The sequence below is a fragment of the Marmota flaviventris genome, chromosome 3, assembly GCF_047511675.1.
Source record: "Marmota flaviventris isolate mMarFla1 chromosome 3, mMarFla1.hap1, whole genome shotgun sequence".
In the NCBI taxonomy this organism is placed as follows: Eukaryota; Metazoa; Chordata; class Mammalia; order Rodentia; family Sciuridae; genus Marmota; species Marmota flaviventris.
Window position 1 is genome coordinate 898003 of NC_092500.1, and position 24202 is coordinate 922204.

At 52.9% G+C, this 24202-nt stretch overlaps 1 protein-coding gene across 4 annotated transcripts; it reads right to left on the reverse strand.

Annotated features, from left to right (window-relative positions):
- Positions 1–167: 167 nt before the first annotated feature.
- On the reverse strand, positions 168–24187 carry Zbed4 (zinc finger BED-type containing 4). Of its 4 annotated transcripts, none has more exons than XM_027953143.2 (3): positions 24072–24187; positions 22566–22631; positions 168–5145 (listed from the first exon to the last, which is right to left on the reverse strand). In XM_027953143.2, exon 3 carries the CDS (start codon positions 4872–4874, stop codon positions 1392–1394), a length of 3483 nt encoding a protein of 1160 aa, XP_027808944.2. In that variant the 5' UTR covers positions 4875–5145; positions 22566–22631; positions 24072–24187; the 3' UTR covers positions 168–1391. The 4 variants fall into 4 exon arrangements, with proteins under 4 accessions (XP_027808944.2, XP_027808942.2, XP_027808943.2 ...); XM_027953141.2 differs by lacking the exon at positions 24072–24187 and adding an exon at positions 23653–23750; XM_027953142.2 differs by lacking the exon at positions 24072–24187 and adding an exon at positions 22882–23373.
- Between the last annotated feature and the right edge of the window lie 15 nt (positions 24188–24202).

The following is a 24202-nucleotide window of genomic DNA, read 5'->3' on the forward strand; positions in this document are numbered from 1 at the left end:
ACGCCACTGACACTCCTGCCATCACGTTCACCTCCTCAAACGCTGCTGCAGGAACCCATCCCTCTGCCCCGTGTCCACCGCCAGGGGCCATGGTTTCTGTGCCCTGACCCACAAGGAGCACGCCTGTGCGGCTGCCCTACAAATAAAGAGCCTGTGTCCACCAGCACTGGAAAACTGCAAATAAAAAGTTTAATTTCAGAAACTGAATCCATCATTTATAAATACACTAAAGCACAGTCCACTCGAATTGAGAGCGAGCAAAGGTACAGTATTCAACAGAAGGACAGCTTCCTAGGGGGCCATGGCAGAGGAGCGTGTCGCCTCACCCACAGCACCCAGTGGTCTGAAGTGACGTAGAACAGGAACCTTTTTCAGATGTTAAAGCAAACACTGACAACTGATAATTTCACTCTGATGTCCTGGGATTCTAAAATACCCCAGTGATGGCTGAATCTTCCCTACTATAAAAAAAGAAAAATCTAAACGCCTAAGGCTAGCCTCACCACTGTAGCCTGCCAGACGCCCCGTTGGTCACCACTGCCTCCAGGGCCCGGCCGTGGTCCCAGCACCTGGGCCAGCGCACACAGAGCTCCACTGCTCAGGGACGCTCAGTCAGAGGCGCCAGACGCGGTCAACGGGCCCCCTGTTGCACTGCCACGCTCTGCACTGGCTGAATCCTTAGCATGGACACACACGGGACTCTGATCTCAAGGAGTAGGACAGACAGTCGGGGACCTCTGAGTGAATGAACGGACCGTGCAACCCTGAATGCAAAGACCTGAAACGGAACGTGTCCGTGACCACGTCACTGCAACTGCACACTCCGTGAGTCACCCAAGTACAGTTTTGTTTTCAAACGCTTTGTCTCTGTGGTAAACAGTTAGCTTCCGGAATATTCTCTCCACTCCTCGACACATTTTAGAGCCTGCAGTTAAAACTGCTCAGTCAGGATGGCTTAAGCTCCACCTCCTATTTACAGGTTTCATTTCACAGCCACAAAAGCTGTTTTGTTGCAATTAAAGCAATATTTAGCTAAAATACAGTACCTGATTCATGGTTTTTACACAATTGAATAAAAAGCCTACAGGATAAAACTGTTTACATCTTATCTCCATTCTAGGAACACACATGTCTGACCCCTAACTTTTAAAAAATGCTGCAGTCATGAATTAAAACCTGATCACCCCACTTCACAACCGACGAGACGGGCTGCTTCCAGTGGACTCCCAACACGCTGCGCCCTGGCCCGACAGGAGTAAGGCACGTGTGACGTTACGGTGCGAGCCGGCGGGTGGCCCCCGATGCTGGCCTGGTGTCCCACCTGGCCCTGTTGGGCGGGTCACAGCCAGCACTGCCAAGAGCACGTCTGGTCTGGCGACTCCGTCGTGAGTTCAATACTGAAAGTAGATCAAGGGAAGATTCACTTTCAAAAAGATAAGTTTTTCAAAATGCTCCATCATGAGCCGGGGCTGGCCAAAGCTGCCATTCTCTGTGGGCGTGCTGAACAGCTTTTCCGAAGGGACGGTACTTGGGGGACAGCCCAAAAATCTGACAGCCAAAGTGGACAGCCCAGGCCAGGATGACCGCTTGAGGTTCCAATAGGCAAGTGGGTCACAGCTGTGCTCCAACACCTCCTCCTCCAGGTAGGCGAGCACCATGTCTTCTGGCAGCCTCTCCCGCCGTTCTCGCCCCTCCACCTTGGCCACCAGCGACCACAGGCTCTCCCCTCCGCCAGAATCTCTCGACGGGGGCCCTGAGTCACAGCCATCGGAGGCGGCTGTGTCCTCTGAGGTAGAATTCAGTATTTCTAGCTCCCTGATTAGATCCTGCCTGTACTGCTCCGCCTCCTCCTCCGTGAACAGGGAGGCTTTGTAGCGAGGGTCCAGCAGCGTGGCAAAGACGTACCTGGGGTCGTGGAGGGTGGCAGACAGGCGGCTCGCCATGGCCTCCTTCAGCGACTTCAGCATAGTATCGATGCCCATCGTCTCTCCAAAGAGCATCTCAACCTTCCTGCTGAGGATGTGGATCATGGGGATGACCTGGCTCAGAGTGGACACGTGGGCACTCATCTCCCGGCTGGCAGCATCAAAGGGCCTCAGTGCGTGACACACGGACTGCATGACCTCCCACTGGTCGCAGCTGATCAGCTCTCTGAAGCTGCACTCGATGGACATCTCGTTAATGGCCCTCTTCTGCTCCAGCAGGCGCTCCAGCATGTGCAGGGACGTGCTCCACCTGGACGGCACGTCCTGGACAAGGTGGTGCTGTGGCAGCTCATACTCTCGCTGCAGCGCGGCCAACTTCTCCCTGGCCGTGGGAGAGCGCTGGACACGCTCACACAGCTTTCGGGCGGCGCTCAGTAGGCTCTGCACCATCCTTTGGCTCTTGATGGCTTCACTCACGATCAGGTCCACCGTGTGGCTGAAGCAGGGCACGCTCGAGTGCTCCGCCTCGGTCAGAGTCTTGCCAATGCTCGGGTTGTCAGTGACCGTGATGCCCACCTGCAGGCCAATGGATGTCACCCAGGCTTCCCACCAGCACTCCAGCTGCTTCTGGATGCTGCCACCGCCATGGTCACAGTCAATCTGCGACACGTCCAGCAGTGCTGAGCAGTGGTGGTCCTCGCAGTGCGGGCGGGCCGCGGATGCGAAGGTGACCCAGTGGGCAGTGAGGGTCAGGTACTCACGGCTCTGGGTGCCCGTCCAGATTCCCGAGGTGAAGTGGACCATGCCACTCTCAGCCTCCCTCAGCTGGGACAGGACCATCTGCTTCACGCTGTCGTACATGCCCGGGATGGCCGTGCTGCAGAAGTAGGAGGGCGGGGGCACGGAGTACTGGGGCCTCAGGTACCCCAGCAGCCTGTTGAAGCCAGTGCTGTCCACAAGGGAGTAGGGCTGGAGGTCCAGTGCGATCATCTCTGCTATCAGGCTGGTGATTTTTTTGGCAACTGGGTGAGAGTCATAGAACTTCTCACTGGGGTCATCGAAGGAGGACGTGCCCGACAACTCTGTGCTCAGTGGTCCCCGGACTCCTGGAGAGCGGGACAGGGTGGTCTCTGGGTGGACGTCGGCCTTGAGCACGTGGCCGTGGAACCTCTGTAGGTGCCTCAGGAGGCAGCTGGTGCCCAGGTTGGTGGGCTTCTTGCCCCTGCTGATGGTCCGGCCACAGTGCAGACACACCACCTTGGTGGAGTCTGCAGAGCAGACGGAGAAGTGGTTCCACAGCTTGGAGGTCTTCTTACTGCTGACGGGAAACACGGCCTGGTGGTTCCTCCTGACCACGGCTGGCAGGGCAGGCGTCTTGGAGGAGCAGCTTTCTGCAGAAGCCAAAGTGGCATATGGAGAGTTCGCCAGACTGGCACCCAGAAAGCCCTTCTGGGTCCCGACCACCTCGGGGTGGCGTCGGTACAGATGCCGCATCAAGCAGCTGGTGCCCACATCCCCCTTCTTCCCCCGACTGATGACGCAGCCACAGTAGCGACACACGGCCTTCAGACTGTCCGTGGGGGCCAGGGAGAAGTGGTGCCAGACCTCCGACTTCAGCCTCTTCATGACCTTCTTGTTCTGCTGGAAGACAGCACCAGGCTCGCACCTCCTGGGGCTCGACCCGCTGGCCTGCTGCTTCTCAGGAGAGGCGCCCATAGAAGCCTCGCCCACGTCCTCGGAGGATGACAGCACGGACACGTCCGTGCCGAGTGCGTCCCCAGGCAGGTCCTCAGCCAGCCTGTCTGGGGACGAGGAGGCCGAGGGGCACTCTGGGACCAGCTTTCCTGGAGAGGACGACATGGAGTCCGGCTCCCCGTCTGGAGGCAGCAGGGTGGGCAGCAGGGTGGGGGGCGTGGGGTACAGGGGCGGGATGCCCGAGCCGCCCCCATTTTCCTGTAGGACGATGGAGCGGTGTGCTCTCCACATGTGCCGGATGAGGCAGCTGGTGCCCAGGTCCTTCCCGTTCTTGCCCCTGCTGAACTCATTCATGCAGTGCACACAGACGGCCTTGGAGCTGTCCAGCGGGGACAGGTAGAAGTGCTTCCAGACGGCCGACCTCCTCCTGGACCCCGATGTGCTCCTGGGAAGGCGAAGGCTTCTCTCCGCCACGCCCTCTGCAGTCTCGTCGTAGTGGAGTGGGGCCAGGTGGGGAGATGACCCCGCCAGGGCCTCCTCTCTGCTATATTTCTCAGTGACCGGCACATCAGAGACCTCAGAAGAGACCATGGACACGGGCTCCTCCTGCATGCGGTCAGGGGACGGGATGGTAGCTGCCATCTTGTGGGCAAGTCTGATGGGCGAGAGGGTGGAGGCCAGGTCCCCGACGTCCGCGGGCTGCGGAGGAAGCAGGAGCGAGGGCGAGGGCAGGGAGGAGCTGGCGGACACACTCCCGTTCTCCTGCGCCAGCTTGGTGGGGTGCGCCCGCCGCACGTGCCTCATGAGGCAGCTGGTGCTCAGGTCCTTCTCGTTCTTGCCCCTGCTGAACTCCTTCATGCAGTACCGACATATTGCCTTGGTGCTGTCTCGGGGGGAGATGAAGAAGTGCTTCCACGCTGGCGACTTCTTCCTGGAGCTGATGTGGCGGCTGGAGAGCAGGCTCTGGGCCACGGCCTCCATGGCCACGCTGTACAGCGTGCTGCTGTACTGGGAGAGCAGGGCCCCGCAGCCATCCTCACTCTCGGCAGGGAAGCAGGGGCCACCCGCCCGGCCCTCCGCCTGCTCCTCCCCACTGTCCGTGAGCCTCACGCCCTCCCGCTCACCCTGAAAGTCCACTCCTTCCAAACAGCGGCTGGGAACTGGACCATCTTCTTCCTCCTCTATTTTGAAACTTATTTTGCCAGAAACACAATCACTGTCCCCTCTGGGATGAGAGTCCTGGTTGTCCTCCATGGCCAACCATAACTACCCCAGCTCCTTCCTCATGCTAGTGTCTCGGGTCAACGGAGAGCTGGTCTGAGTGCCCCTGTACGCCGGCCCAGCATCACTGTCACCCTGTCACAGCCGTTCCGTCTCTAGGCTGTTCCTGTGAGTGCTCCGCGCTGGGGCTCTGCTGCTGCGGGCCTGGCTGTGGGGACGCTCGTCTGCACAGGGGAGACTGGCTGCGGGTCTTGAAGTCAGGGTCCCCACCACCTCGACAGCACACACAGCCCTCCTGCATGTCCTATAAGAGAGGACAAATTAAGCACAGAGGAAACAAAACATTTCAAGTTCACACTGGTGTGAATACATGGGCCTCCGGACGGACGGAGAGGCTGTTCCCGACACCCCGAAGCCCCCCCCACAGCTCTAGCACCTGCTCCGCCAAGGAAGAAGCGCAGTGCACACACAGCAGGTGGAGCTCAGGCCCATGGGTGGCAAGCCCCGGCACGAAGGGGTCACCTTCCCCTTGAGCTCACTCTCACCTTTGGGTTTACCAGGGCCACCCAGACTGAAGGCTGAGCTCTGTGAAACTGACTCACTGTACCCAGACGTAGGAGCCCGCACCCTTCAGACCTAAGACGGTCCACTAGCCTGTGAAATCGTGGAGACCGACCGTGCAGGGTGGAGATGCAAAGGGTGACGAGGTGTGGCGGGCAGGAGTGGGCATGTGCAGTAGGGAAGTTTAAAAAGCAGCAATGGGCCCAGAGTCGCCAGGCAGAGCCCTTCCAGAGCCCAGCACAGTAGTGGGAGGGTTCTCAGGGATGCCGCCCAGGGCAAGCCCCACTTCCTAGCTGCAGGAGCCACATCGCCTGGTTTCCAGACTGCCACGTCCTGAGTGACAGTACTAAACCCTTAGGGCAAGCAGGGTATCTGGGCCACAAAGCACCCCAGGTCAACAAGACCTGACAGCCTCACCAGGAGAAGGCCCCCGTGACACCAGAGGCACAGAGCAGCCAGATCAAACCCAAAACAAAGGCTAGGGATAGGGCCTGGTCATCAAGTGTGCTCAGCACACAGGAGGTGCAGGTTCAAGTCCTGGCACCACGGAAGAAAACACTTAAAATACAGTGGTGCACATCTGTAATCCCAGAAGGTCAGGAGACTGAGGCAGGAGGATCCTGAGTTCAAAGCCAGCCTCTGCAAAAGTGAGGCCCTGTCTCTAAATAAAATACAAAATAGGGCTGGGAATGTGGCTCAGTGGTTGAGTGTCCCCAAGTTCAATCCCCTGTCCCCACCCCACTAAAGTTACAAGTCAGGTTTCTACCAGCACCTCACTCCCAGACACCAAGAGGATTGATGCGGGTGCTCAACCAGATGTACCCAGGGAGGCTCACAACAGTGGGATGCGCCACAAAGCAGAAGCAATCCAGGTCCATCGCCTCCTTTACGAGGCTCGTCCTGCAGCCACAGGAGTGGAGTGCTGGTGCGAGCTGCACACGCCCTGCAGGGAGCCACGGAGGAGCCCCAACAGGACCCAGCAGGACAACATGCCCTCAGGGGCAGCAGGGGGCCTGAGAAACTGGCCACTGTCAACTACAGGCCAGGTGAGACGACCTGACCTGCCTGGGGTACGAGGTGTGAGCTGCTGTGGAACAACTGTGCCTGGTTCCAGGGTGGGGCCCACTTCCTGTCCACACTGGCACATGGGAGACCTCCAAAAGAAGAAGACTCAAGATCACAGACTAATAAAGACAAATGCAGGGGCTGGGGTTGTGGCGCAGTGGCGGAGCGCCTGTGTTATAGAACAAATAAGTAAGATAAAGGCACTGTGTCCATCTACAACTAAATGTTGAAAATAAATAAAGGCACAATTCCTTTTAACATTCTAACAAAAAGGATGATAAAAGGTGTGACCAAGTAGGTACTTCCAAGGCCGCAAGGCTCACTTAATACTCAAAGAGGAACCCTTCTAGGCAAGTCTCGAGGGGGCGGACCTGAGGTGCCACGAGAGGGCAGGAGAGGCAGACGGTCCAGGAGGCAGGCAGGGTTCACTGGAGACTGACAGACAGACGTTCACAGGTGGCAGCAGGAGCAGGGCCAGAGGGGAGCTATGGGGCAGCCAGGACTCAAGCTGGTGTAGGCAGTGAGGGCCCCACAGGGCACTCCTATCCACAGGGGAAGCCACGCGAGGAAAGCCCCAGGGCGACTCAAATGGCGGCAGCCAGGTGGGCGGAACCTGCACAAATAATTCACCGTGAGGAGGGTGAACAGAGGTCACTTCAATAGAGGCAGAAACCGCACCTGGTGCTCAACCCGAGGCAGAGGGACCACGCCAGGCGAGAAGCAGTGAGCCTGCTAAGGCACAGCCAGCAGCCTCCAGTGCCAGGAAGGGGCCTCCGCCAGGTGCCTGGCACCTGGTCAGTGTCACACTGCCGCGAGAGCTCAGAGCTGTGAGAAGGGACAAAGGCAGGCGGGCTAGGAAGGAAGCAGCAGACCTGCACCCACACCCAAAGTTAGGAGGCGAGACATCACAAGGAGCCTACGCCCAGCACAGTGAGTTTGGAAAGTCACAAGACACTCGGTTAATACACAGGAGGCAAATGGGAAATGCGATTTTAAAAATTCCATAAAATTATGAAATTGAGAAAGAAATGTTTAAAATGTGAAAACTACAAAACATGGCTGTGAAAATTAAAAATAAATAAAGAGAAATATGCCAGATTCATGGATAAGAAAACTCAACATTAGTAAGACATCAATATTTTCCAAAATTGATCTATAAATTCATCATAATCCCAATCAAAATCGCAATGCTTTTGTGCAGTAGCCAATAAGCAGAGTCTAAAATTTTTGTGGAAAGACTTCTCAGGAATAAATAAAATCACTGCAGAGGAAGAGCGCAGCGGGAAGTGGTCCTCACCCAGGCTGCAGCAGAGCCGTCCAGGCTCACCTCCCCCACCGGGAACACCCAGGCACCTGGGACCCCCGCACAGGCCTTCCAGGCACTCATGGGAGCAAGCACAGGATGGTGGTCACAGACGTGCCACACCGGTGACATGAGCCTGCAAGGTCCCAGCTTGGCACTTGAGGCACGCGAGCAGAGCCTGGGGGTCTTGCTGAGCAGCCCAGCTGGGCCTGGGGACAGAGCGCCGGGAAGGAGCTACACAGTGAAGAGAGCCACAGGGCGGCCACACCACTGAGCACTGACCCGTGTTAGGAGGCCACTGTGAAGAGCCAATGTGAACATCAAGTGGGACAGCAGGAGCAAGGGCTGTGAACAGGGGGGTCCCCCCGACAGAAACGCAGGCCTCAGAAGGGCATGGGCTTGGAAGTGGGGCCTGCAAAGCCACTTGGGAGCTTCCCTTATGAAGTTTAAAAGTAAGCCTCAAGAAGCACAGAGCAACTGCAGCCCACCTGCGACCAAGGCAAGTCTCAGAGGTATTTAATGTGGTATTAAAAAATCCTGCACCCAATAAAGTTCAGTTAAAAAGCTGACGCCAAACACAGACTACCAGGCATGCCGGAAGCTCAAGGCAGGGCCTGGGTCCAAACAGACCAAATCAGTAGACAAGAACATCAGGACACCCAACGTTTGAGGAAGTGAGTTATTAAAATGAGAAGAATGGAAGAAATTTTTTAAAAAGGTCCAAATAGAATTTACACAGATGAGGGGCTGAGGATGTGTCTCAAGCGGTAGCGCGCTCGCCTGGCATGCGCGGGGTGCTGGGTTCAATCCTCAGCACCACGTAAAAAGTAAAATAAAGATGCTGGGTCCACCGAAAACTAAAAAATAAATAAATAAAAAAGAATTTACACAGATGAAAAATGGAACATTTGCAGTTGAAGGTCAGTGGCAATGAGTGAGAAGATCTGAAGCCGCAGACATGACAGCTGATATCCAGAACATACAGCTGCAGACCCAACCGAAGCCCAGGTCAAAGGTAGACCAGAAGGTGAGCGCACAGGTGACCAGCAAGCCCGGAGGAAGACGGTCAACATCACCTCACCAGGCACCAGGAAAACCCGAGAGAAAGCCACAAGGCCACTGCACAGCTGCTACTTTTTTAAAAAAGAAAAGTGCTGGAGGCTGTGGACAAGAGGAGCCCCCCCCCCCCCACGGCTCCCGAGAGGCGGAAGGAAGTCGGTAGTGCTCTAGGAACTCCAGCCCCACACGTGTGCTCCCAGCGGCACTCTTCACCACGACCCCAGAGGAAGGCCACCTGCCTGTCCCTCACCCCTCTGGCATGCGATCCAACTCAAAGGGGGGATCTCCAAGGACGCTGTGCCCAGGGAAAGCAAGCTGGCCTTTGGTGACCAGCAGATGCTCCTCTGCACCAGGTGGTTCTGGGTGCAAAAGGCCCAGTTTTGGAAACAGAGCTGATGGTCGCACAATACTGTGAGCTCGTTAAAGCCACTGACTTATAGATGCCAGGAGAATTAAGAGGGAGAATTTTATGTTGTGTACATTCCACCACAATTTTTAAAAATTAAGGAGGAAGAAACACTCTGACAGCTGAGATAATTTGCCATTAGCATACCTGAAAAATGAGCAATAGAAAGTTCTTCAGGAAGCTGGGCGCAGTGGCGCACGACTATAATCTCAGCGTCTCGGAGGCTGAGATGGGAGAATTCCAAGTTCAAAGCCAGCCTCAGTAACTGCAAGGCGGTTAGCAACTCAGTGAGACCCTGTCTCTAAATAAAATGCAAAATAGGGTTAGGGATGTGGCTCAGTGGTCGAGTGCCCCTGAGTTCAATCCCTGGTACCAAAAAAATAAAGTATTGTATCCATCAAAACTGAGGAGAAAAAAAAAAAAAAAGTTCTTCAGGAGCAAGAAAATGATCAGAGATGGAAATTTAGATTTACACAAAGCAGGAAATACAAACGGAGGCTGGGGGCAGTGGCATGTGCTGCTAGCCTCAGCTACTTTGGAGGCCGAAGCAAGAGGGTCTTATGAAGTTTAAAAGTAAGCCTCAAGAAGCACAGAGCAACTGCAGCCCACCTGTGACCAAGGCAAGTCTCAGAGGTATTTACACGGTCAACTGTGGACAGATAGGTCAAAGGGGAATTTTTACCATTTTCAACAACGTCTCTACAATATAAACAACTACTTCAAACAATTTCCTGAGCAGCTTGCAGTACACACACAAGTGGAAACCATGCGTGGCTGCAGTGACAGGTGGGTGGCACCCACACACCCAGCCAATCGCCAAGTGTATGGGGGACTGGTAAGTCACAGGGGTGTGTTAGGACTTCAGCCACAGAAAACCCCCAACAAATAACACAGAGATAGAGTGAAGAGCAGAGTGGAAATCAGAGGGAAACCCCGACCCGCTGTGCGCTCACTGGCGACCTGTGATCTGCACCCCCGCACCCCACCTTGCACTCTCCTGCTAAATGCTGAAGAGCAAAAGTCCTTGCTCCAATCCAGCCTACCAGTTTGCTTTCTGTGGACGATGCTTCTGGGTCCTGGCCAAGAAAGCTGTCTGACCTGGTGCCACTGCTCTTCCTGGCAGCACCCCCATAAGCCTTACAGCTCACCCTACATCTCTGAAGGGTCCGGGTTTGTTTTTTTTGCACAAGAAATCTAACTGCTCTACCCTGTGGACAAGACCATGCTCTTTCCACCAAGTCCCCTCAGGAGCTGGCTGAAAGCCAGGTGTCCGCGTGCATGGCCTACTTCTGGGCCCTACCTACCCAGCGGTCTTTGCTTGACCCCTATCCCATAACCCAGCCATTCCACATCCAGGTGTTGACCTACAAAAAGTCAGCTATGTGCAAATTTCACACAGCTTTTATACAATACCCCCAGATTGGAGAACAAATGGGTCACCTCCACTGAATGGATCACTACACAGAAAAAAGAATGAGCTACTGAAATAACACCACAAACGACTCCCACAATTACACTGGGTAGAAGCAGCCAGACCAAAGGCCAGGCGGGTCGCTTTAGAAGACGGGTGATGGGCATGCTCACGCTCTGGACAAGGCCGGCCGTCCTCACGCAAGCCCAACCAGCACCCGTCCCTGCAGACTACACGTCATGGACACAGCAGCTGCCCGTGCACACGCAAAGATCAGAATTGCACTTTAAATACGTACAATGCACTGTGGGCCCATTATACCAGATACAGTTTTCTTCTAAAGGCAGAGAATGGATGAGGAAGTACACGCTGCCTGCCTACAAGAAGCACTTTTTAAACATAGACGCCAACAGGTTAAAACCCAAGGATGGAAAGAGGCAACGCCAAGGACAAAGGGAAGACAGCAGAAGGACCCCAGCCTCCAGGAGGCACGGGCAGGAGGATGCAAGCTCCAGGTAAGCCTGGCGACCACAGGGGCCTCTCTTACAATAAATAAGGGCTGGGGACGCAGCCCAGTGGCCGAGCACTTACCCAGCATGCCCCATGCCCTGGTCAATCCCCAGCACTGCAGAATCAATCAATCAAAACAAACAATAAAAAGGGCTGGAAGGGACCTCAGTGGTCCAATCCCCAGTCTCTCTCTCTCTCTCTCACACACAGAGCCGCACATGATCACAGTGGGGTCCGCCGCCCAGGGCACACAGCCCCACACATGGACCCCCGTGCCACAGGCCTTCAAACACACCTGCAGGCTGGCCCAAGCAGAGGGGAGCAGGCCCACCCACAGAGGCAGATGGAATTCAGCACTCCACTCAGGGTTCAGCCAGCATGAGAAGATAGGAGTTGGACAGCACCATCATCAGACGACCAGCAGAACCACACCGCAACAGGTGTGCCCCGCACACGAAGGCAGGTGACAAAATGAAACCCATGTGTTGAAAAGAACTGAAGTCAGAAAGAACGGTCCCACGACCCGGAAGTGAATGAAAACAGCAGCAGCACAGCATCTGGAAAACTCCAAAATATTTTCAAATACATAACAATTCTTTATTAACAAGGTGGTGAAGAAATCACAAAGTACAGCAAATCCAACCCCAAAATAGGCAGAGAGGAAGTTTTTTTTTTTTAAATAATGTAAGAATCATGAAATAAAAAAAAAAAAAACATTAATGAAGGCAAACACTAGTTCTTTTGAAAGATCAACAAAATTGAAAAAGATCTACACAGACTGATTAGAGAAAAAACTGGAGACAGGAATCACCAATACCCAGGGCGTCATCATAGACACTTAGGCACAAATGCACAAATAACTATGAAAATAAAACTGCATCTCAGAGAAAACCAACAAATTCCTTGAAAAACAGTATTAGCGTCTCCAAATTCTAAAAAAGCTAGGTGTGGTAGTGCATACCTGTAAACCCAGCAACTTGGGAGGCCAAGGCAGGAGGACCATAAGTTCAAAGCCAGCTTCAGCAACTTAGGGAGACCATGTCTCAAAATAAAAAGGGCTGGGGATATGGCTCAGCGCTTGCCTAGCATGTGCAAGGCCCTGAGTTCCATCCTCAACAACCCCTCCCACCACCACCAAAAAATAATAGCTCTAAACAGTAACAGCTGGGATCAGGATGTGGCTCAGTGGTAGAGCACCTGCCTGGCATGCATGAGACCCTGGTTCCATCCCAGTACTGGAGGGGGAAGTGGCAGGGGTAGGGTGGGGGTGTCAGTAAAAAACAACAGCCAATGGTGGCCACGCCTGTAATCCCAGAGCTTGGGAAGCTGAGGCAGGAGAACTGCAAGTTCAAAGCCAGCCTCAGCAACTCAGCAAGACCCTATCTCTAAATAAAACGCAAAAAGGGGCTAAGGTTGAGTGGTCATTACTCCTGGGTTCAATCCCTGGCACCAATAAATAAATAAACAGAGAGGAAAGCTTACTTTGATAGATCAAGAAAATCCAACAAGAAAACAGAATACCCATCTCCCAGAAAAGGAAAGAGATAGGAAAATACTAAAAACTAGAAACCTTTCCTGAGATAAAAATCGTGAAACTACACATCAAAAGGGCATGTGAAACCCACCCTGGAGATCTACACTGAAACCAGCAGAAAAGAAAAAGAAAAAGAAAAGAAATCCTTTGGGCTCTCAGTCACTCACAGGGAAAGAAAGCAAAAGCTTCCTGGTCGACAGCCCTGCTTCACACTGAAAGACGAGGGAACAGCATAGTTAAGGCATTAAAGGGGAAAAAGAGTTTTATACCCAGCCAAACTGGCTTCCAAGCACAAAGGATGTGGAACAACTGCCATCAGTGGGCACAGTGCACAATAGCTGGGCAGGAGGGTGCCCAGGACAGCTGGCGCTGATGGTGGGTAGAAGACCTGGGCAGGTGGGTGCTCTTTGCATTTCTTCCCTATTCCCCAGTGTTTTTAAAATGAGTAGCTATTCATTACATCATCATAACAAAAACACCAAGTAAAGGGAAAAAATTCATCACTACTTAAAAAAAAAGAAAAAAACAAAGTAAAACAAGCTATTGCTGAGAGCCATAGCCAAGTAGGAATGACGCATGGCAATTTCCTTGTCAGCCTACCCCATGCTGCTTAGAGGGAGGACTCTCCATTGTGGAGATGGGCTTGCCTTGGACCCAGGTCATTTGCAGTGACATCGCATGAATGTTTGAGAAAGAATAAAGAGTTGCTGTTTGAATCTACAAGGTGTGTGGTGGCTCGGTTTTGTGCCCAGCCAGACTGCGGCAGGTCCTCAGGTCACTGAGGACATGCCCTCGAGGGGCCTGTGGGACTCCAGTCTCAGCCTCTCTCTGCTTCCCTGCTTGAGCTACCACAACCCGCGCCACCGCCACCTGGCAGACCCTCACCAGAGGCCATACCACTGGGACGGCCCGATGGATCGCAGACTTGAACCTCCAAAATCTCAGGTGTTTGCTGCGGTAACACAGAGCTGACACTTGGTCAAGGGTGTCAAACACACATAGCCACCTCTGGAGGATGGCAGAAAATGGTTCTTTAGGGCTGGGGCTCAGTGCTGGAGCGCTTGCCTAGGATGTGTAGGTATTGGGTTTGATTCTCAGCACCGCATTCAAATAAATGAACAAAACACAGGTTCATCAACATCAAAACAATAAATAAATAAAAAAGATTGTTTGGAAACATTTAAAGAATCAAACATTTATTTTCAGTTCACCATCAGTGGGCAAGGGGACAAGTCTCTCCTTACAAAAGGTCAACTCATATAAAGAAGCACTGACTGAGCCAGCACCGCAGGAGCTGTGGGTGTGGGCAACAGCAGCTGCCAATGCTGAAGGGAGCCGGGCACGGTGGCCACACCTGGAGTCCCAGCTACTCAGGAGGCTGAGGCAGGAGAATGGCAAAGTTCAAGGCCAGCTTGAGCAACTTATTGAGGTCGTTTCAAAATAAAAAATAAAAAGGATTAGGAGAAAAAAAAAAGGAAAGAAAAAGACACCTTGGAGCACATAACACCCTTGAGAAGGACTCTCTCACCAGAAGTCAGCCGGAGTGCTCCTGCCTCCCGACCCGACTGCCGACTCACAGGAGCCACAGTACAGAGGGGCACTAAACCTCCCCAAGGACCCTCACAGCCACGTCTGGACATGGGAAACCCAAGTGAAGCCAGCTTCCTCAACAAGTCGTGTCCGTGGGAGGCAGTGGGACAATAAAGCCTGTGAAAGAGGAGACGGAAGGTCATGAAAAGCCAGAGCAGCCCTGACCAGTATTCAGAGGTGCTGAGCTCAGGCATAAAATGATGCAGGGAAACTGCAGGTAGTACCATAAGCCAGGCTGCTGGGCAGTGTGCTAGGAGCACAGGCAGCAAACCTGGCCAGGCACAGGAGGGCATAAAGGGGCGGGTATGTTTCTTTTTCTCCTTCATTCAGGCGTTGGGGACTGAACCCAGGGGTGCTCTACCACAGAGCCACACCCCCATACCTTTGTATTCTTGGAGACAGGGTCTCACCAAGTTGCCCAGGCTGGTCTCAATTTGGCAATCCTCCTGCCTCAGCCACCTGAGTAGCTGGGAGTACAGGTGTGTGCCACTGTGCCTAGCAATCAGGTTTGATTTTTTGACCCAAGAACCAATTATGTGTGCCTTATGGTAATTCTCTGAGCTATACAGTTATTTTACACAGTTTCAGCTTCTATATTATATTTCAAGATAAAAAAGATTTTAAGGGCTGGGGATGTGACTCAAGTGGTAGCACACTCGTCTAGCATGTGTGAGGCACTGGGTGTGATGCTCAGCACCACGTAAAAATAAAATAAAGATATTGTGTCCACCTAAAACTGAAAAGATTTTAAAACACTTATAAAACTACAAACACTAGGCACCATGGCCCAGGTGCCAGGGCTAAAAGACCGACACAGACGGAGCCCAGGGTGAAACGGGTACCTGCCCCCCCCCCCGCCACCGCAGAGCACTCAGAAGGCAGGACCTTGCAATAAACGGTGCCAGGACAACGCTCTGGCTTGAACGGCTGCTTCCTCTTGTCACGCACCCTGGATACTAATTCCCATTACGAGAGCACAGAGTGGGACCAGGTGGCACCTTGGAGAGGTGATTAAGGCTCTGCCCTCACAAAAGGGTTAATCCACTCATGCGATTAATGGATTAATGGTCATCTCCGGGGTCAGCTATAAAGGCCAGTCTGGCCAGGGCTCTCTCTTGTCCCTCTTGCCATGCAGTGCTCTGCAAAGCCTAGGCTCTGCCAGCGAGAAGGCGTCACCAGATAGAGCCCGACCTTGGACCAGGGCCTGAGACAAGACAAACGGTGTGCCAGCCATGGTGGCACCTACCTGCCGTCCCAGCTACCTGGGAGGCTGAGATGGGGGGGGTTACTCAAGGTCAAGAGTTTGGGCCAGCTTGGGCAACAAGCCAAGTCCCCATGTCAAAACGAAAATGAGGGGCTGGGGTTGTGGCTCAGCGGTAGAGCACTTGCCTCAAATATGTGAGGCCCTGGGTTCGATCTTCAGCACCAAATAAAAATAAATAAATCAGATAAGCAACTTGGGAGGCTGAAGCAGGATGATAACAGGTTCAAGCAAGCTCAGCACCTGAGTGAGACCCTGTCTCAAAATAAAAAATAAATAAAAAGGGCTGGGGATGTGGCTCAGTCGTTAAGTACCCCTGGGTTTAATCAATCCTGGGTAACTCCCAGCAGCCCCACAAAAGAGAGAACAAAAAGGGACAAATGCTTAGATCATTCTGTGGAAAACATCACCCTTTACATCCAGTACACACTGTCCCCCATCAACTCCCAGTGGACAGCTGAGCTAAAGGTAAAACACTGTGAAGCATGCAATACAAAAAGAGCCCACAGAAAGGGGCTCTGCCTTGATAAAAATCAAAGGGACAAGGGGCTGCAGAGGCGCCCAACAGTGGAGCGCCGCCTAGCGTGTCGGTAGGGCCTGGTCTGACCCCGGCACTGCAAGAACACGACAACAGGGCGACCGATCAAAGCCACAGGGTACTTGGCCCACGAGGTGCAAAGCACGAACAACACAGCCGATGTGAGTGGATCTCCCAACAGGGCCGCCGTCCACGCAGAAGACAGTCTGGGCTGCCTACAGAAGGGCACCAGGTGGCCGCCATCACAGTAGCCCCACTCTCCTGGTCTGCTCGGCCAATCAAAAGACTACAGGCCGAGAGGTGGGCAAGCAAGAAGTTCACTTCTCATGGTTCTGGAGAAGTGTCCAACATCATAGGCTCCAGGCCTCAAGTGTCAGGCGAGGGCTGCTTCCTACTCACTGTGCCATCCCGTGGTGGAAGGAACCAGGGGCTCACTGGGGTCCTTTTTAAAAGGGAACAAACCCCACGCAGGAGGGCTCACTCCCACAGCCCCATCATCTTCCAAGGGCCCTCCTCTTGGACCAACACCTGTTCACAGCGGGGTGCCCACTGGTGCGGAAAGGGTTCCTCTCAGAACACGAGCCCACAGCCCCAGCCTCCTCTCCCATCTCCAGGGCTGGCTAGGCCTCAGGCCAGAGGCCCACTCAGCACAAGCACAGACCAAAGGCAGAGGAGGGGAAAAGGCAGAAAAGGAGGCACTCAAAATCCAAATCGTAGCATTCTTCTTACATTTTCTTAGTTTCAAAGTTTTAGCCAAGTCCAGTGGTGCATGCCTATTACCTTAACTACTCAGGAGGGTAAGGCAGGAGGATCCCAACTTCAAGTCCAGCCTGGCCAAGTTAGTGAGGCCCTGTCTCACAATAAAAAATAAGAAGGGTTATGGATGTAGCTCAGTGACAGAGCACCCCTGGATTCAATCCCCGGTACTGCAATATGTAAAGAAAGAAAGAAAGAAATGACAAGCTCTGACTGGCAGGAGAATGTGCCATCCTCTATTGAAGACTTGGGCAACAGCCTCCCACTGCCGCATCCGCTGGCCTCACTGTAACTTGCATTCAATGAATTCAAAGGTACCGACTACTAATACACCCAATCTAGGTTAGTATATTGTTTTCATTTTATCATTCGAATAGAAACACATAAGTGGAGACTACTCCAAGATACCATTTCCACCATGTCATCCTCACAAAAAATCCAAACTCACAGGAATACCAGTGTCCTCTGGCACCATGCCCACAATAGGGAATGTGGAAAGGCACTGAACCAGATGACCCCACCAGGAACAGACCCAGAAGTGGGCACTCGCTGCATGCAAGACATACAAGAAACCGAGGCAGGGTGTGTGTTCACTTAAAAAAAAAAAAAAAAAAAAAAAAAAAAAAAAAAATATATATATATATATATATATATATATATATATATATATGTTTTAGTTGAATATATTTTTAGTTGTAGTAGGACACAATACATTTATTTCTATGTGGCTCTGAGGATAGAACCCAGCGCCTTGCATGTGCTAGGCGAGCGCTCTATGGCTGAGCCACCACCCCAACCCCATGTGTTAACAATGGCTATCCTAAGGAAGGAAGGACTTGGGGCAGGTTGGTTGGTTGGGTTTTTTTTGTACTAGGGATTGAACCCCAGGCACTTAACCACTGAGCCACATCCCCAGCCCTTTTAATTTTTTTTTTTATTGAGACACGGTCTCACTATGTTGCTGCAGCTGGTCTGAAACCTGTGATCCTCCTGCCTTAGCCTCCAGGGCTGCTGGGATCACAGGCGTGCAGCCTGTGCCTGGCAGGAGAGGTTTTCTGAATGTAGATTGTATAGTCCTGACTTTTAGACCATGTAATTTTGTACATGAAATTAAGATGTAAAACCAAAAAATCTAAATCTGAAAACAAACTTAATTGCATATCAAATGGGCAACATAACCACAGAAAGGAATATTTGTTAAGGGACTTTTTAAATGCAGTATTTCAACCATTTGTCCCAAGGGGAATATATACTAAGGAGCAAAAGAACTTTAAAAATCACGACTTTCCAAAATATCACTAAGTAGTTTTATTAGTGGCAGTGTAATGTTTTAACTTCACTACTGCCATTTTACATCTACGTCAGCATAAAACAAATCATGCCCATGGCAGCTGTCCATCAGCCTCTGGGAACTGGTTCTAGGACACCATCACTCCCACCCCCAAAGATACCAAAATATCTGCATGCACACGTCCCCCATATACTTTAAGTCATCTATAGGTCACTCATAGCACCTAACACAGTGTAATTCCCATGCAGTAGTTTCCAATGATTAGGAAAAAAAAATCTGTACGTGTTCAATATGCCACAATCTTTTCTCCAAATATTTCTGATTCTTTGTTGAACCTGAAAAAGCTACAGATACAGAAGGCCAACTTTAAGATATAAAAGAGACAAATTTGAAGAATCAAAGAAACGAAATAAAACCATGTAATTTTAAATTATCATTATTTGGTACTAGGGACTGAACCCAGGGGTGCTTAACCACTGAGCCACATCCCTAGCCCTTTTTTATTGTGAGCTCTCGTAATGGGAATTAGTATCCAGGGTGCGTGACAAGAGGAAGCAAAGTTGCTGACGCTGGCTTTGAACTTGTGATCCTCCTGCCTCAGCCTCCCAAGCCACTGGGATTCCAAATGAGCAACCATGCCTGGTATAATTTTAAATTAGGATTAAACTCTTGATGCTTTTTTTTTGGTTCTGGGGATTAAAACCTCCACCTTGCACAACCTAGGCAAGTGCTCTATCACTGAGCTACATCCCAGCCCAAACTCATGTTTTAAAGATATATTTCTGTTGGAAGTAATGATGCATGCCTGTAATCCCAGCAGTTTGGGAGGCTGAGGCAGGAGGATGAGTTCAAAGTCAGCCTCAGCAATGGCAAGGCGCTAAGCAACTCAAAGAGACCCTGTCTCTAAATAAAATGCAAAATAGGGCTGGGATGTGGCTCAGTGGTCAAGTAGCTCCATCTATCTATCTATCATCTCTCTCTCTCTCTCTCTCCTAGCTGTGTCCGCCAAAAGGACTACAAGCAGTAATGAACAGGGCTAGGGGCGTGGCTCAATGGTGGAGTCCTCACCCAGCATAAGCAACTCCTGGTCAATCCTCAGCATTGCAAAATTAAACAAAACTAAAAGGAACAAAGCACTCAGGACATGGCTGGCCGGAGTGTGAAAGAGAAAGTGAAGTGAGCCAGGACACCAGGCCACAAGCAAGCATCAGGAAGACATGCCCAGCAAAGGGACAGGACCAGCTCACCAGGACTCCCCACTGGTCATGCTTACAATTTGAGCGCCACACACAACAGTGACAGGCTTTTAAAAGATCACAGCAGAGTGCAGCCTGCCTTGACATTCACAGAAAAAGGAACCACCAACCCCTGCTGCAGTGGCATCGTGTGACACAACCAAGTGCTTCTCAAAACTGGCAATTGAGGGAAGAACCCGCTCATGTCCTGTCTTCTGAGGTGGCTAAGGACGAGGGAGGGTAATCAGGGTAGGAGGAACAACAGCACTGCGTGGCTGCACACTGCTGCCCAGTGATCCCAGGGAGGACCAACACAAGCTCTGTGCAAGACCCACAGGCCACGTGCTGACTGCAGGGCTGTCCCTGATCCAAAGTCCCCTCCAGCTCCTGCATCAGCTGTGGAGGACAGCGCAATCCAACGCACACAGCACAACTCAGACCATACTCAGGTCACAGAGCCCACAGAGTACACAGAGGAGGAATGGAAACACCCAATACCCACCATGATGTGTGAGTGGGCAGGACACAGCCACCTAAGAACAGGCGGGGACAACTGGAAAAGCTGGCTGTGTGCTGGGCACTGGATGGCACCAGGCTTTTCATTACCTTTCCTGGATGTCTTCGGTGACGGGACTGCAAGAAAGGACATTCTTGTCCCTTAGAAGAAAGGAACAGGCAGAAAAGGGACACACAGGTGAAGTGTTCTGATATCTGCAACTTCCCTCAAAAAGCACTTGTCCATTGGAGACAGGGTGGCGTCGTAAGGGCTCCACCTGAAGGCGGGTTAGAAAATTCCTAACACAAACTTTAGAAACAGCTCAGGAGCCAGGCACAGTGGCACCTGTGATCCCAGCGACTCGAGGCTGAGGCGGGCAGATCACAGGTTCAAAGCCAGCCTCAGCAAGTTATCAAAGGCCCTAAGCAAGTCAGAGAGACCCTGTCTCAAAATAAAAAAAGGACTGGGGGATGTGGCTCAGTGATTAAGCACCTCTAGATTTAATCCTTGGTGCCAAAGAACAAAATAAACAGAACCCAGTGTCCACTTATTTCAAGTGGGTGTGCATATACCCTCAGGAAGCCACACACACACACACCAAGGGGCTCTCGACGCCCCTGACTGAGGCCCTCCGCCTGGCACAAGCCGAGACAGCAGTCTTTCTTTGGAAGACACCGGTGCACGGTAAACCCTGAGTGCAGGTGGCATGACCTCAAAGCAGCACCAGTGACACACAGTGCTGCAGACACAGACCTCCAGCCAGGCCGGGCGACCTTCAGGGGAGCACCAGCCACGTGCAGATGACAGCTCAAAGGGTCAGACGCCAGAAACCTGGGGCCAGGGCTGTTTCCACCAGAGGAGACCTGGTCAGAAACCCTGATAAGGCTACCTTGGAAACAAAGCGCATTCCAAAGCAAGCAAACAGACCACGTTAAGGTCAGCTGGTCCTTGTCCCAGAAATGTTCTAGTCACACACCAGGGCGTGGACTGACCTGCTGCTCTCTCTGTGGGTCCCCTGAACTTAATATCACACCCTCACCACCCACTCTTTCCTCAGGGAAGTCCCCCCAGTGACAGGCCTGACTTGCAGCTGCTGAAAGCTGCTGGAAATCTTCAAATGTCCTTTAATTTACAGGATGTGGCACGTGGCTTCTGTGATGTAGCAATCAAATGAAGCTCTCCCCAAACCCCACATACAACCCTATCCTGCTCTGTGGCAGGCAAGAGGAACAGACACCACAATGGGAGCCTCAATAATGGCCACATGGCTGCTTCGGATGAAAAGCCTGCAAAGGTGGTAAAGTTCGAAAAGAGAGCAAGCCCAGGGCTGCAGGGCCATTCCCAACCCAAGCCAGGGAGCAGGTGGCAGCAGTGTTCACTGAAAGCAACCTCATGGGCCAGAGGGAGGGGGCCAGACCTACTGGACCAAACATCCCTCCCTACCAGTGGCTTCCCAGAGCACTTCTCAGAAACTAAGCATCTCTCACTCCCTGCCTTCACCTGCTGATAGTTTATCAGAACACTTATTGAATTAATTATTATTATTATTATTTTTGAGACAAGGTTTCACTATGTTGCCCAGGCTGGCCTTGAACTACTGGGGCCCAAGTGATCCTCCTGCCTCAGCTTCCTGAGAAGCTGGGAAAACAGGTGCACCTGGCTAAAGGGCCTGCTCCAATGTGGATCCCCACCACCACCATGATCTGAGGGCAGGTCCTTCTTCTTCTTTTTTTTTTTAATATTTATTTTTTTTAGTTTTCGGCAGATACAACATCTTTATTTGTATGTGGTGCTGAGGATGGAACCCGGGCCGCATGCATGCTAGGCGAGCGCACTACCGCTTGAGCCACGTCCCCAGCCCCAGATTAGTTTTTTTTTTTTTTTTGGTGTTGCTGGGGATTGAACCCAGGGCCTTGTGCATGCAAGGCAAGCACTCTGCCAAATGAGCTACATCCCCAGCCCTCCTTCTTATAGAGCCACACAGCCCCACACAGCACGAACACCCCAAGGGAAGTGACTGTCTCTCTGGGTGCCCTTTGCTTCAGAATCAGGAAAGATTTGATTTTATTCCTAGTAGTGAGTTCCAGAATTTGAACTATCAAACATATATAAATAATTAGCAAGGAAATGACTTGGGGCATTCCAGGATGAGAAAAGAAAAAAGTACATTCCAGGTACTATAAACTGGGGCAAGGAGAGGGCATGGAAGATCAGGGCAGAAAAGGTGGAGGCCCAAAGAGGGGTGGTGAGCCTAGCCAGTGGCTGTACCCCACAGGCACAGACAGAGTGAGACCACTCAAAGACAGTGAGGGATAAGGGAACACTGCAACTCTTACACAGCTCAATTCAGGGCAAAACTAACTGTAAGAACAATGATTTCTGCAACTTATGTCCTCTAGTCTTGAGACCTGAAAATCAAAGGGCAGTCAGGGGAATAAGTTGCTGACTCTGAATTGTTTTGAGCAGGTGCTCAGAAGAAAAGAGATGCTCCTTAGAGCCCATGTGTCCTCTAAGGAGGGTTCTCCAACGAGCATGACCTCCATCCCAGTCACTAAGCCCAACAGGCATTCACCTGTTTCCTTCTCTTGACCACCACTAGGAAGGAGAAGGAAATCAGACCAGAAGTCAATACTGATGTAGGTGAAGCCAGGCACAGAGAAAACAGGTATAAAGTGAAAAAGACAATGGCATTGACCACGGACACTTACTGTATTCATGCTTCCAGAGGTCCACTTCCCAGTTCTCACTCTGCAAACTCTAGGCCTGCCAAGGATCTGAAACATACACACGTTTTTTTTTTTTTTCAGTAATAAATACTGCTTATCAGCTTCACTGTACATATGCAGAATTCAATCAGTTCCCCTCATAATTTACTTAAGCTTTGTCCTCCTAGGCACTGGGGAACCTGTGTGTGCACACGTGTGTTGACATCAAAGAGCAGAGCTTCCGCACCCACACACATCAACCACTGCTGCATTCAGGAATTAGCGGGAACACAGGTAGGGGGCACGGTAAAGTAATCACCTGTCCAGTGGACTAAGGCTCTTAGCTCTCTTCCAGCGTAGATTAGCTGCGTCCCGTGCCTAAAAGACTGACTGGGAAACCTTCTAAAGGTCCTCAGAATCTCTTAACTTGCACTAGATCTTTTCCCGAGGGGCAGATATCATCTGAGGATTCCAGGAAGTGAGTATCCTTCAGTCACTGCAACCCCCGGGGTCAACCCTTGCAGTCTCCGCTCCAAGGTAACTGTTTAGTAACCGGAATTAACTCATGGCTGAATCTTGGCTTATCCGCAGTAATTCTTAAAACCCGCAACTAAATTCCCCCTAGCCTCGCAGTTGTGCCACCACGATAAGGGCGACCACACAAAAAGTGCGTTTCGCGGAGGAAGTCAGGGGTGGCCTGCTCAAGCACACGGGTCCTCAGCCAAGTGGGTTTTCCCAAGTACGCACGCGGCCCGACCAAGCGAACTTGCAAACGCACAACTTCCCTTTCCACCGGCCGGACGCCGGCGGGAGCCGAGCGGTGCGGGCCACGCGCGAGGGACAAAAGGAGCCCGGGCGCCGGCAGCGGCGACCCGGCGGCGGGGCGAGCGGCGGCGGCGCGGGGCTCGGGAGCCCGCCGCGGCGGCCGGGACGCGCCGAGCACCCCGCGGCCGGCCTCCCCGCGGGCGCTGTCACGGGCGGCGCCACGGCAGGCCCCGCCCGCGCGGACAATGGCGCGGCCGCCCGCCCCGCGCGGCGCGCACCGGCGGCGGACATGGCTCGCGGTCCGGGCGCCCCTGCGCGCACTCACCTGGGCGCCGGCTCGGCGCGGCGCGGTCCGCGCGCTGGGGACGGGGAACGGCGCGGCGGGCGCGCCCATTCATTAGCCGCTTTGTCTGCCCCCGCCGCCCCTCCCGCGGCCCCGGCCCCGCCGCCCGCGACGCCGCCGGACGCTGCGCCCCTCCCAGGGCCCCGCGCGGCGCGGGGGCGGGGCTGAGGCGGGGCCGGCGCGCGCAGGCGCATCCCCGCGTACCTGCCCCGCCCGGGGCCCGGCGGAGCGAGCGGCAGAAGATGCAGAGGCTCCGCGGGAGGGGCGGGGCCAGGAGGATGGCGCAGGCGCAGTCCCACGAGCCCACCCAGCTTGGAGTTCCCCACGCGCGTAGACGACGCAGGCGCAGTCCCGAGCGCTCCGGAGTACGGAGTTCCGAGCGAGAGCGCGTACACACATACCTACACCCTCGCCGTCGACCACGCAGGCGCAACCCCGTGCGCCAGGCCAGTCGTGTTCGGAGTCTCCCTCGCGGCACACCACGCAAGCGCAGTTCCGCGCGCTGGCCCCGCCAGGTGGCTTGACCCTGTAG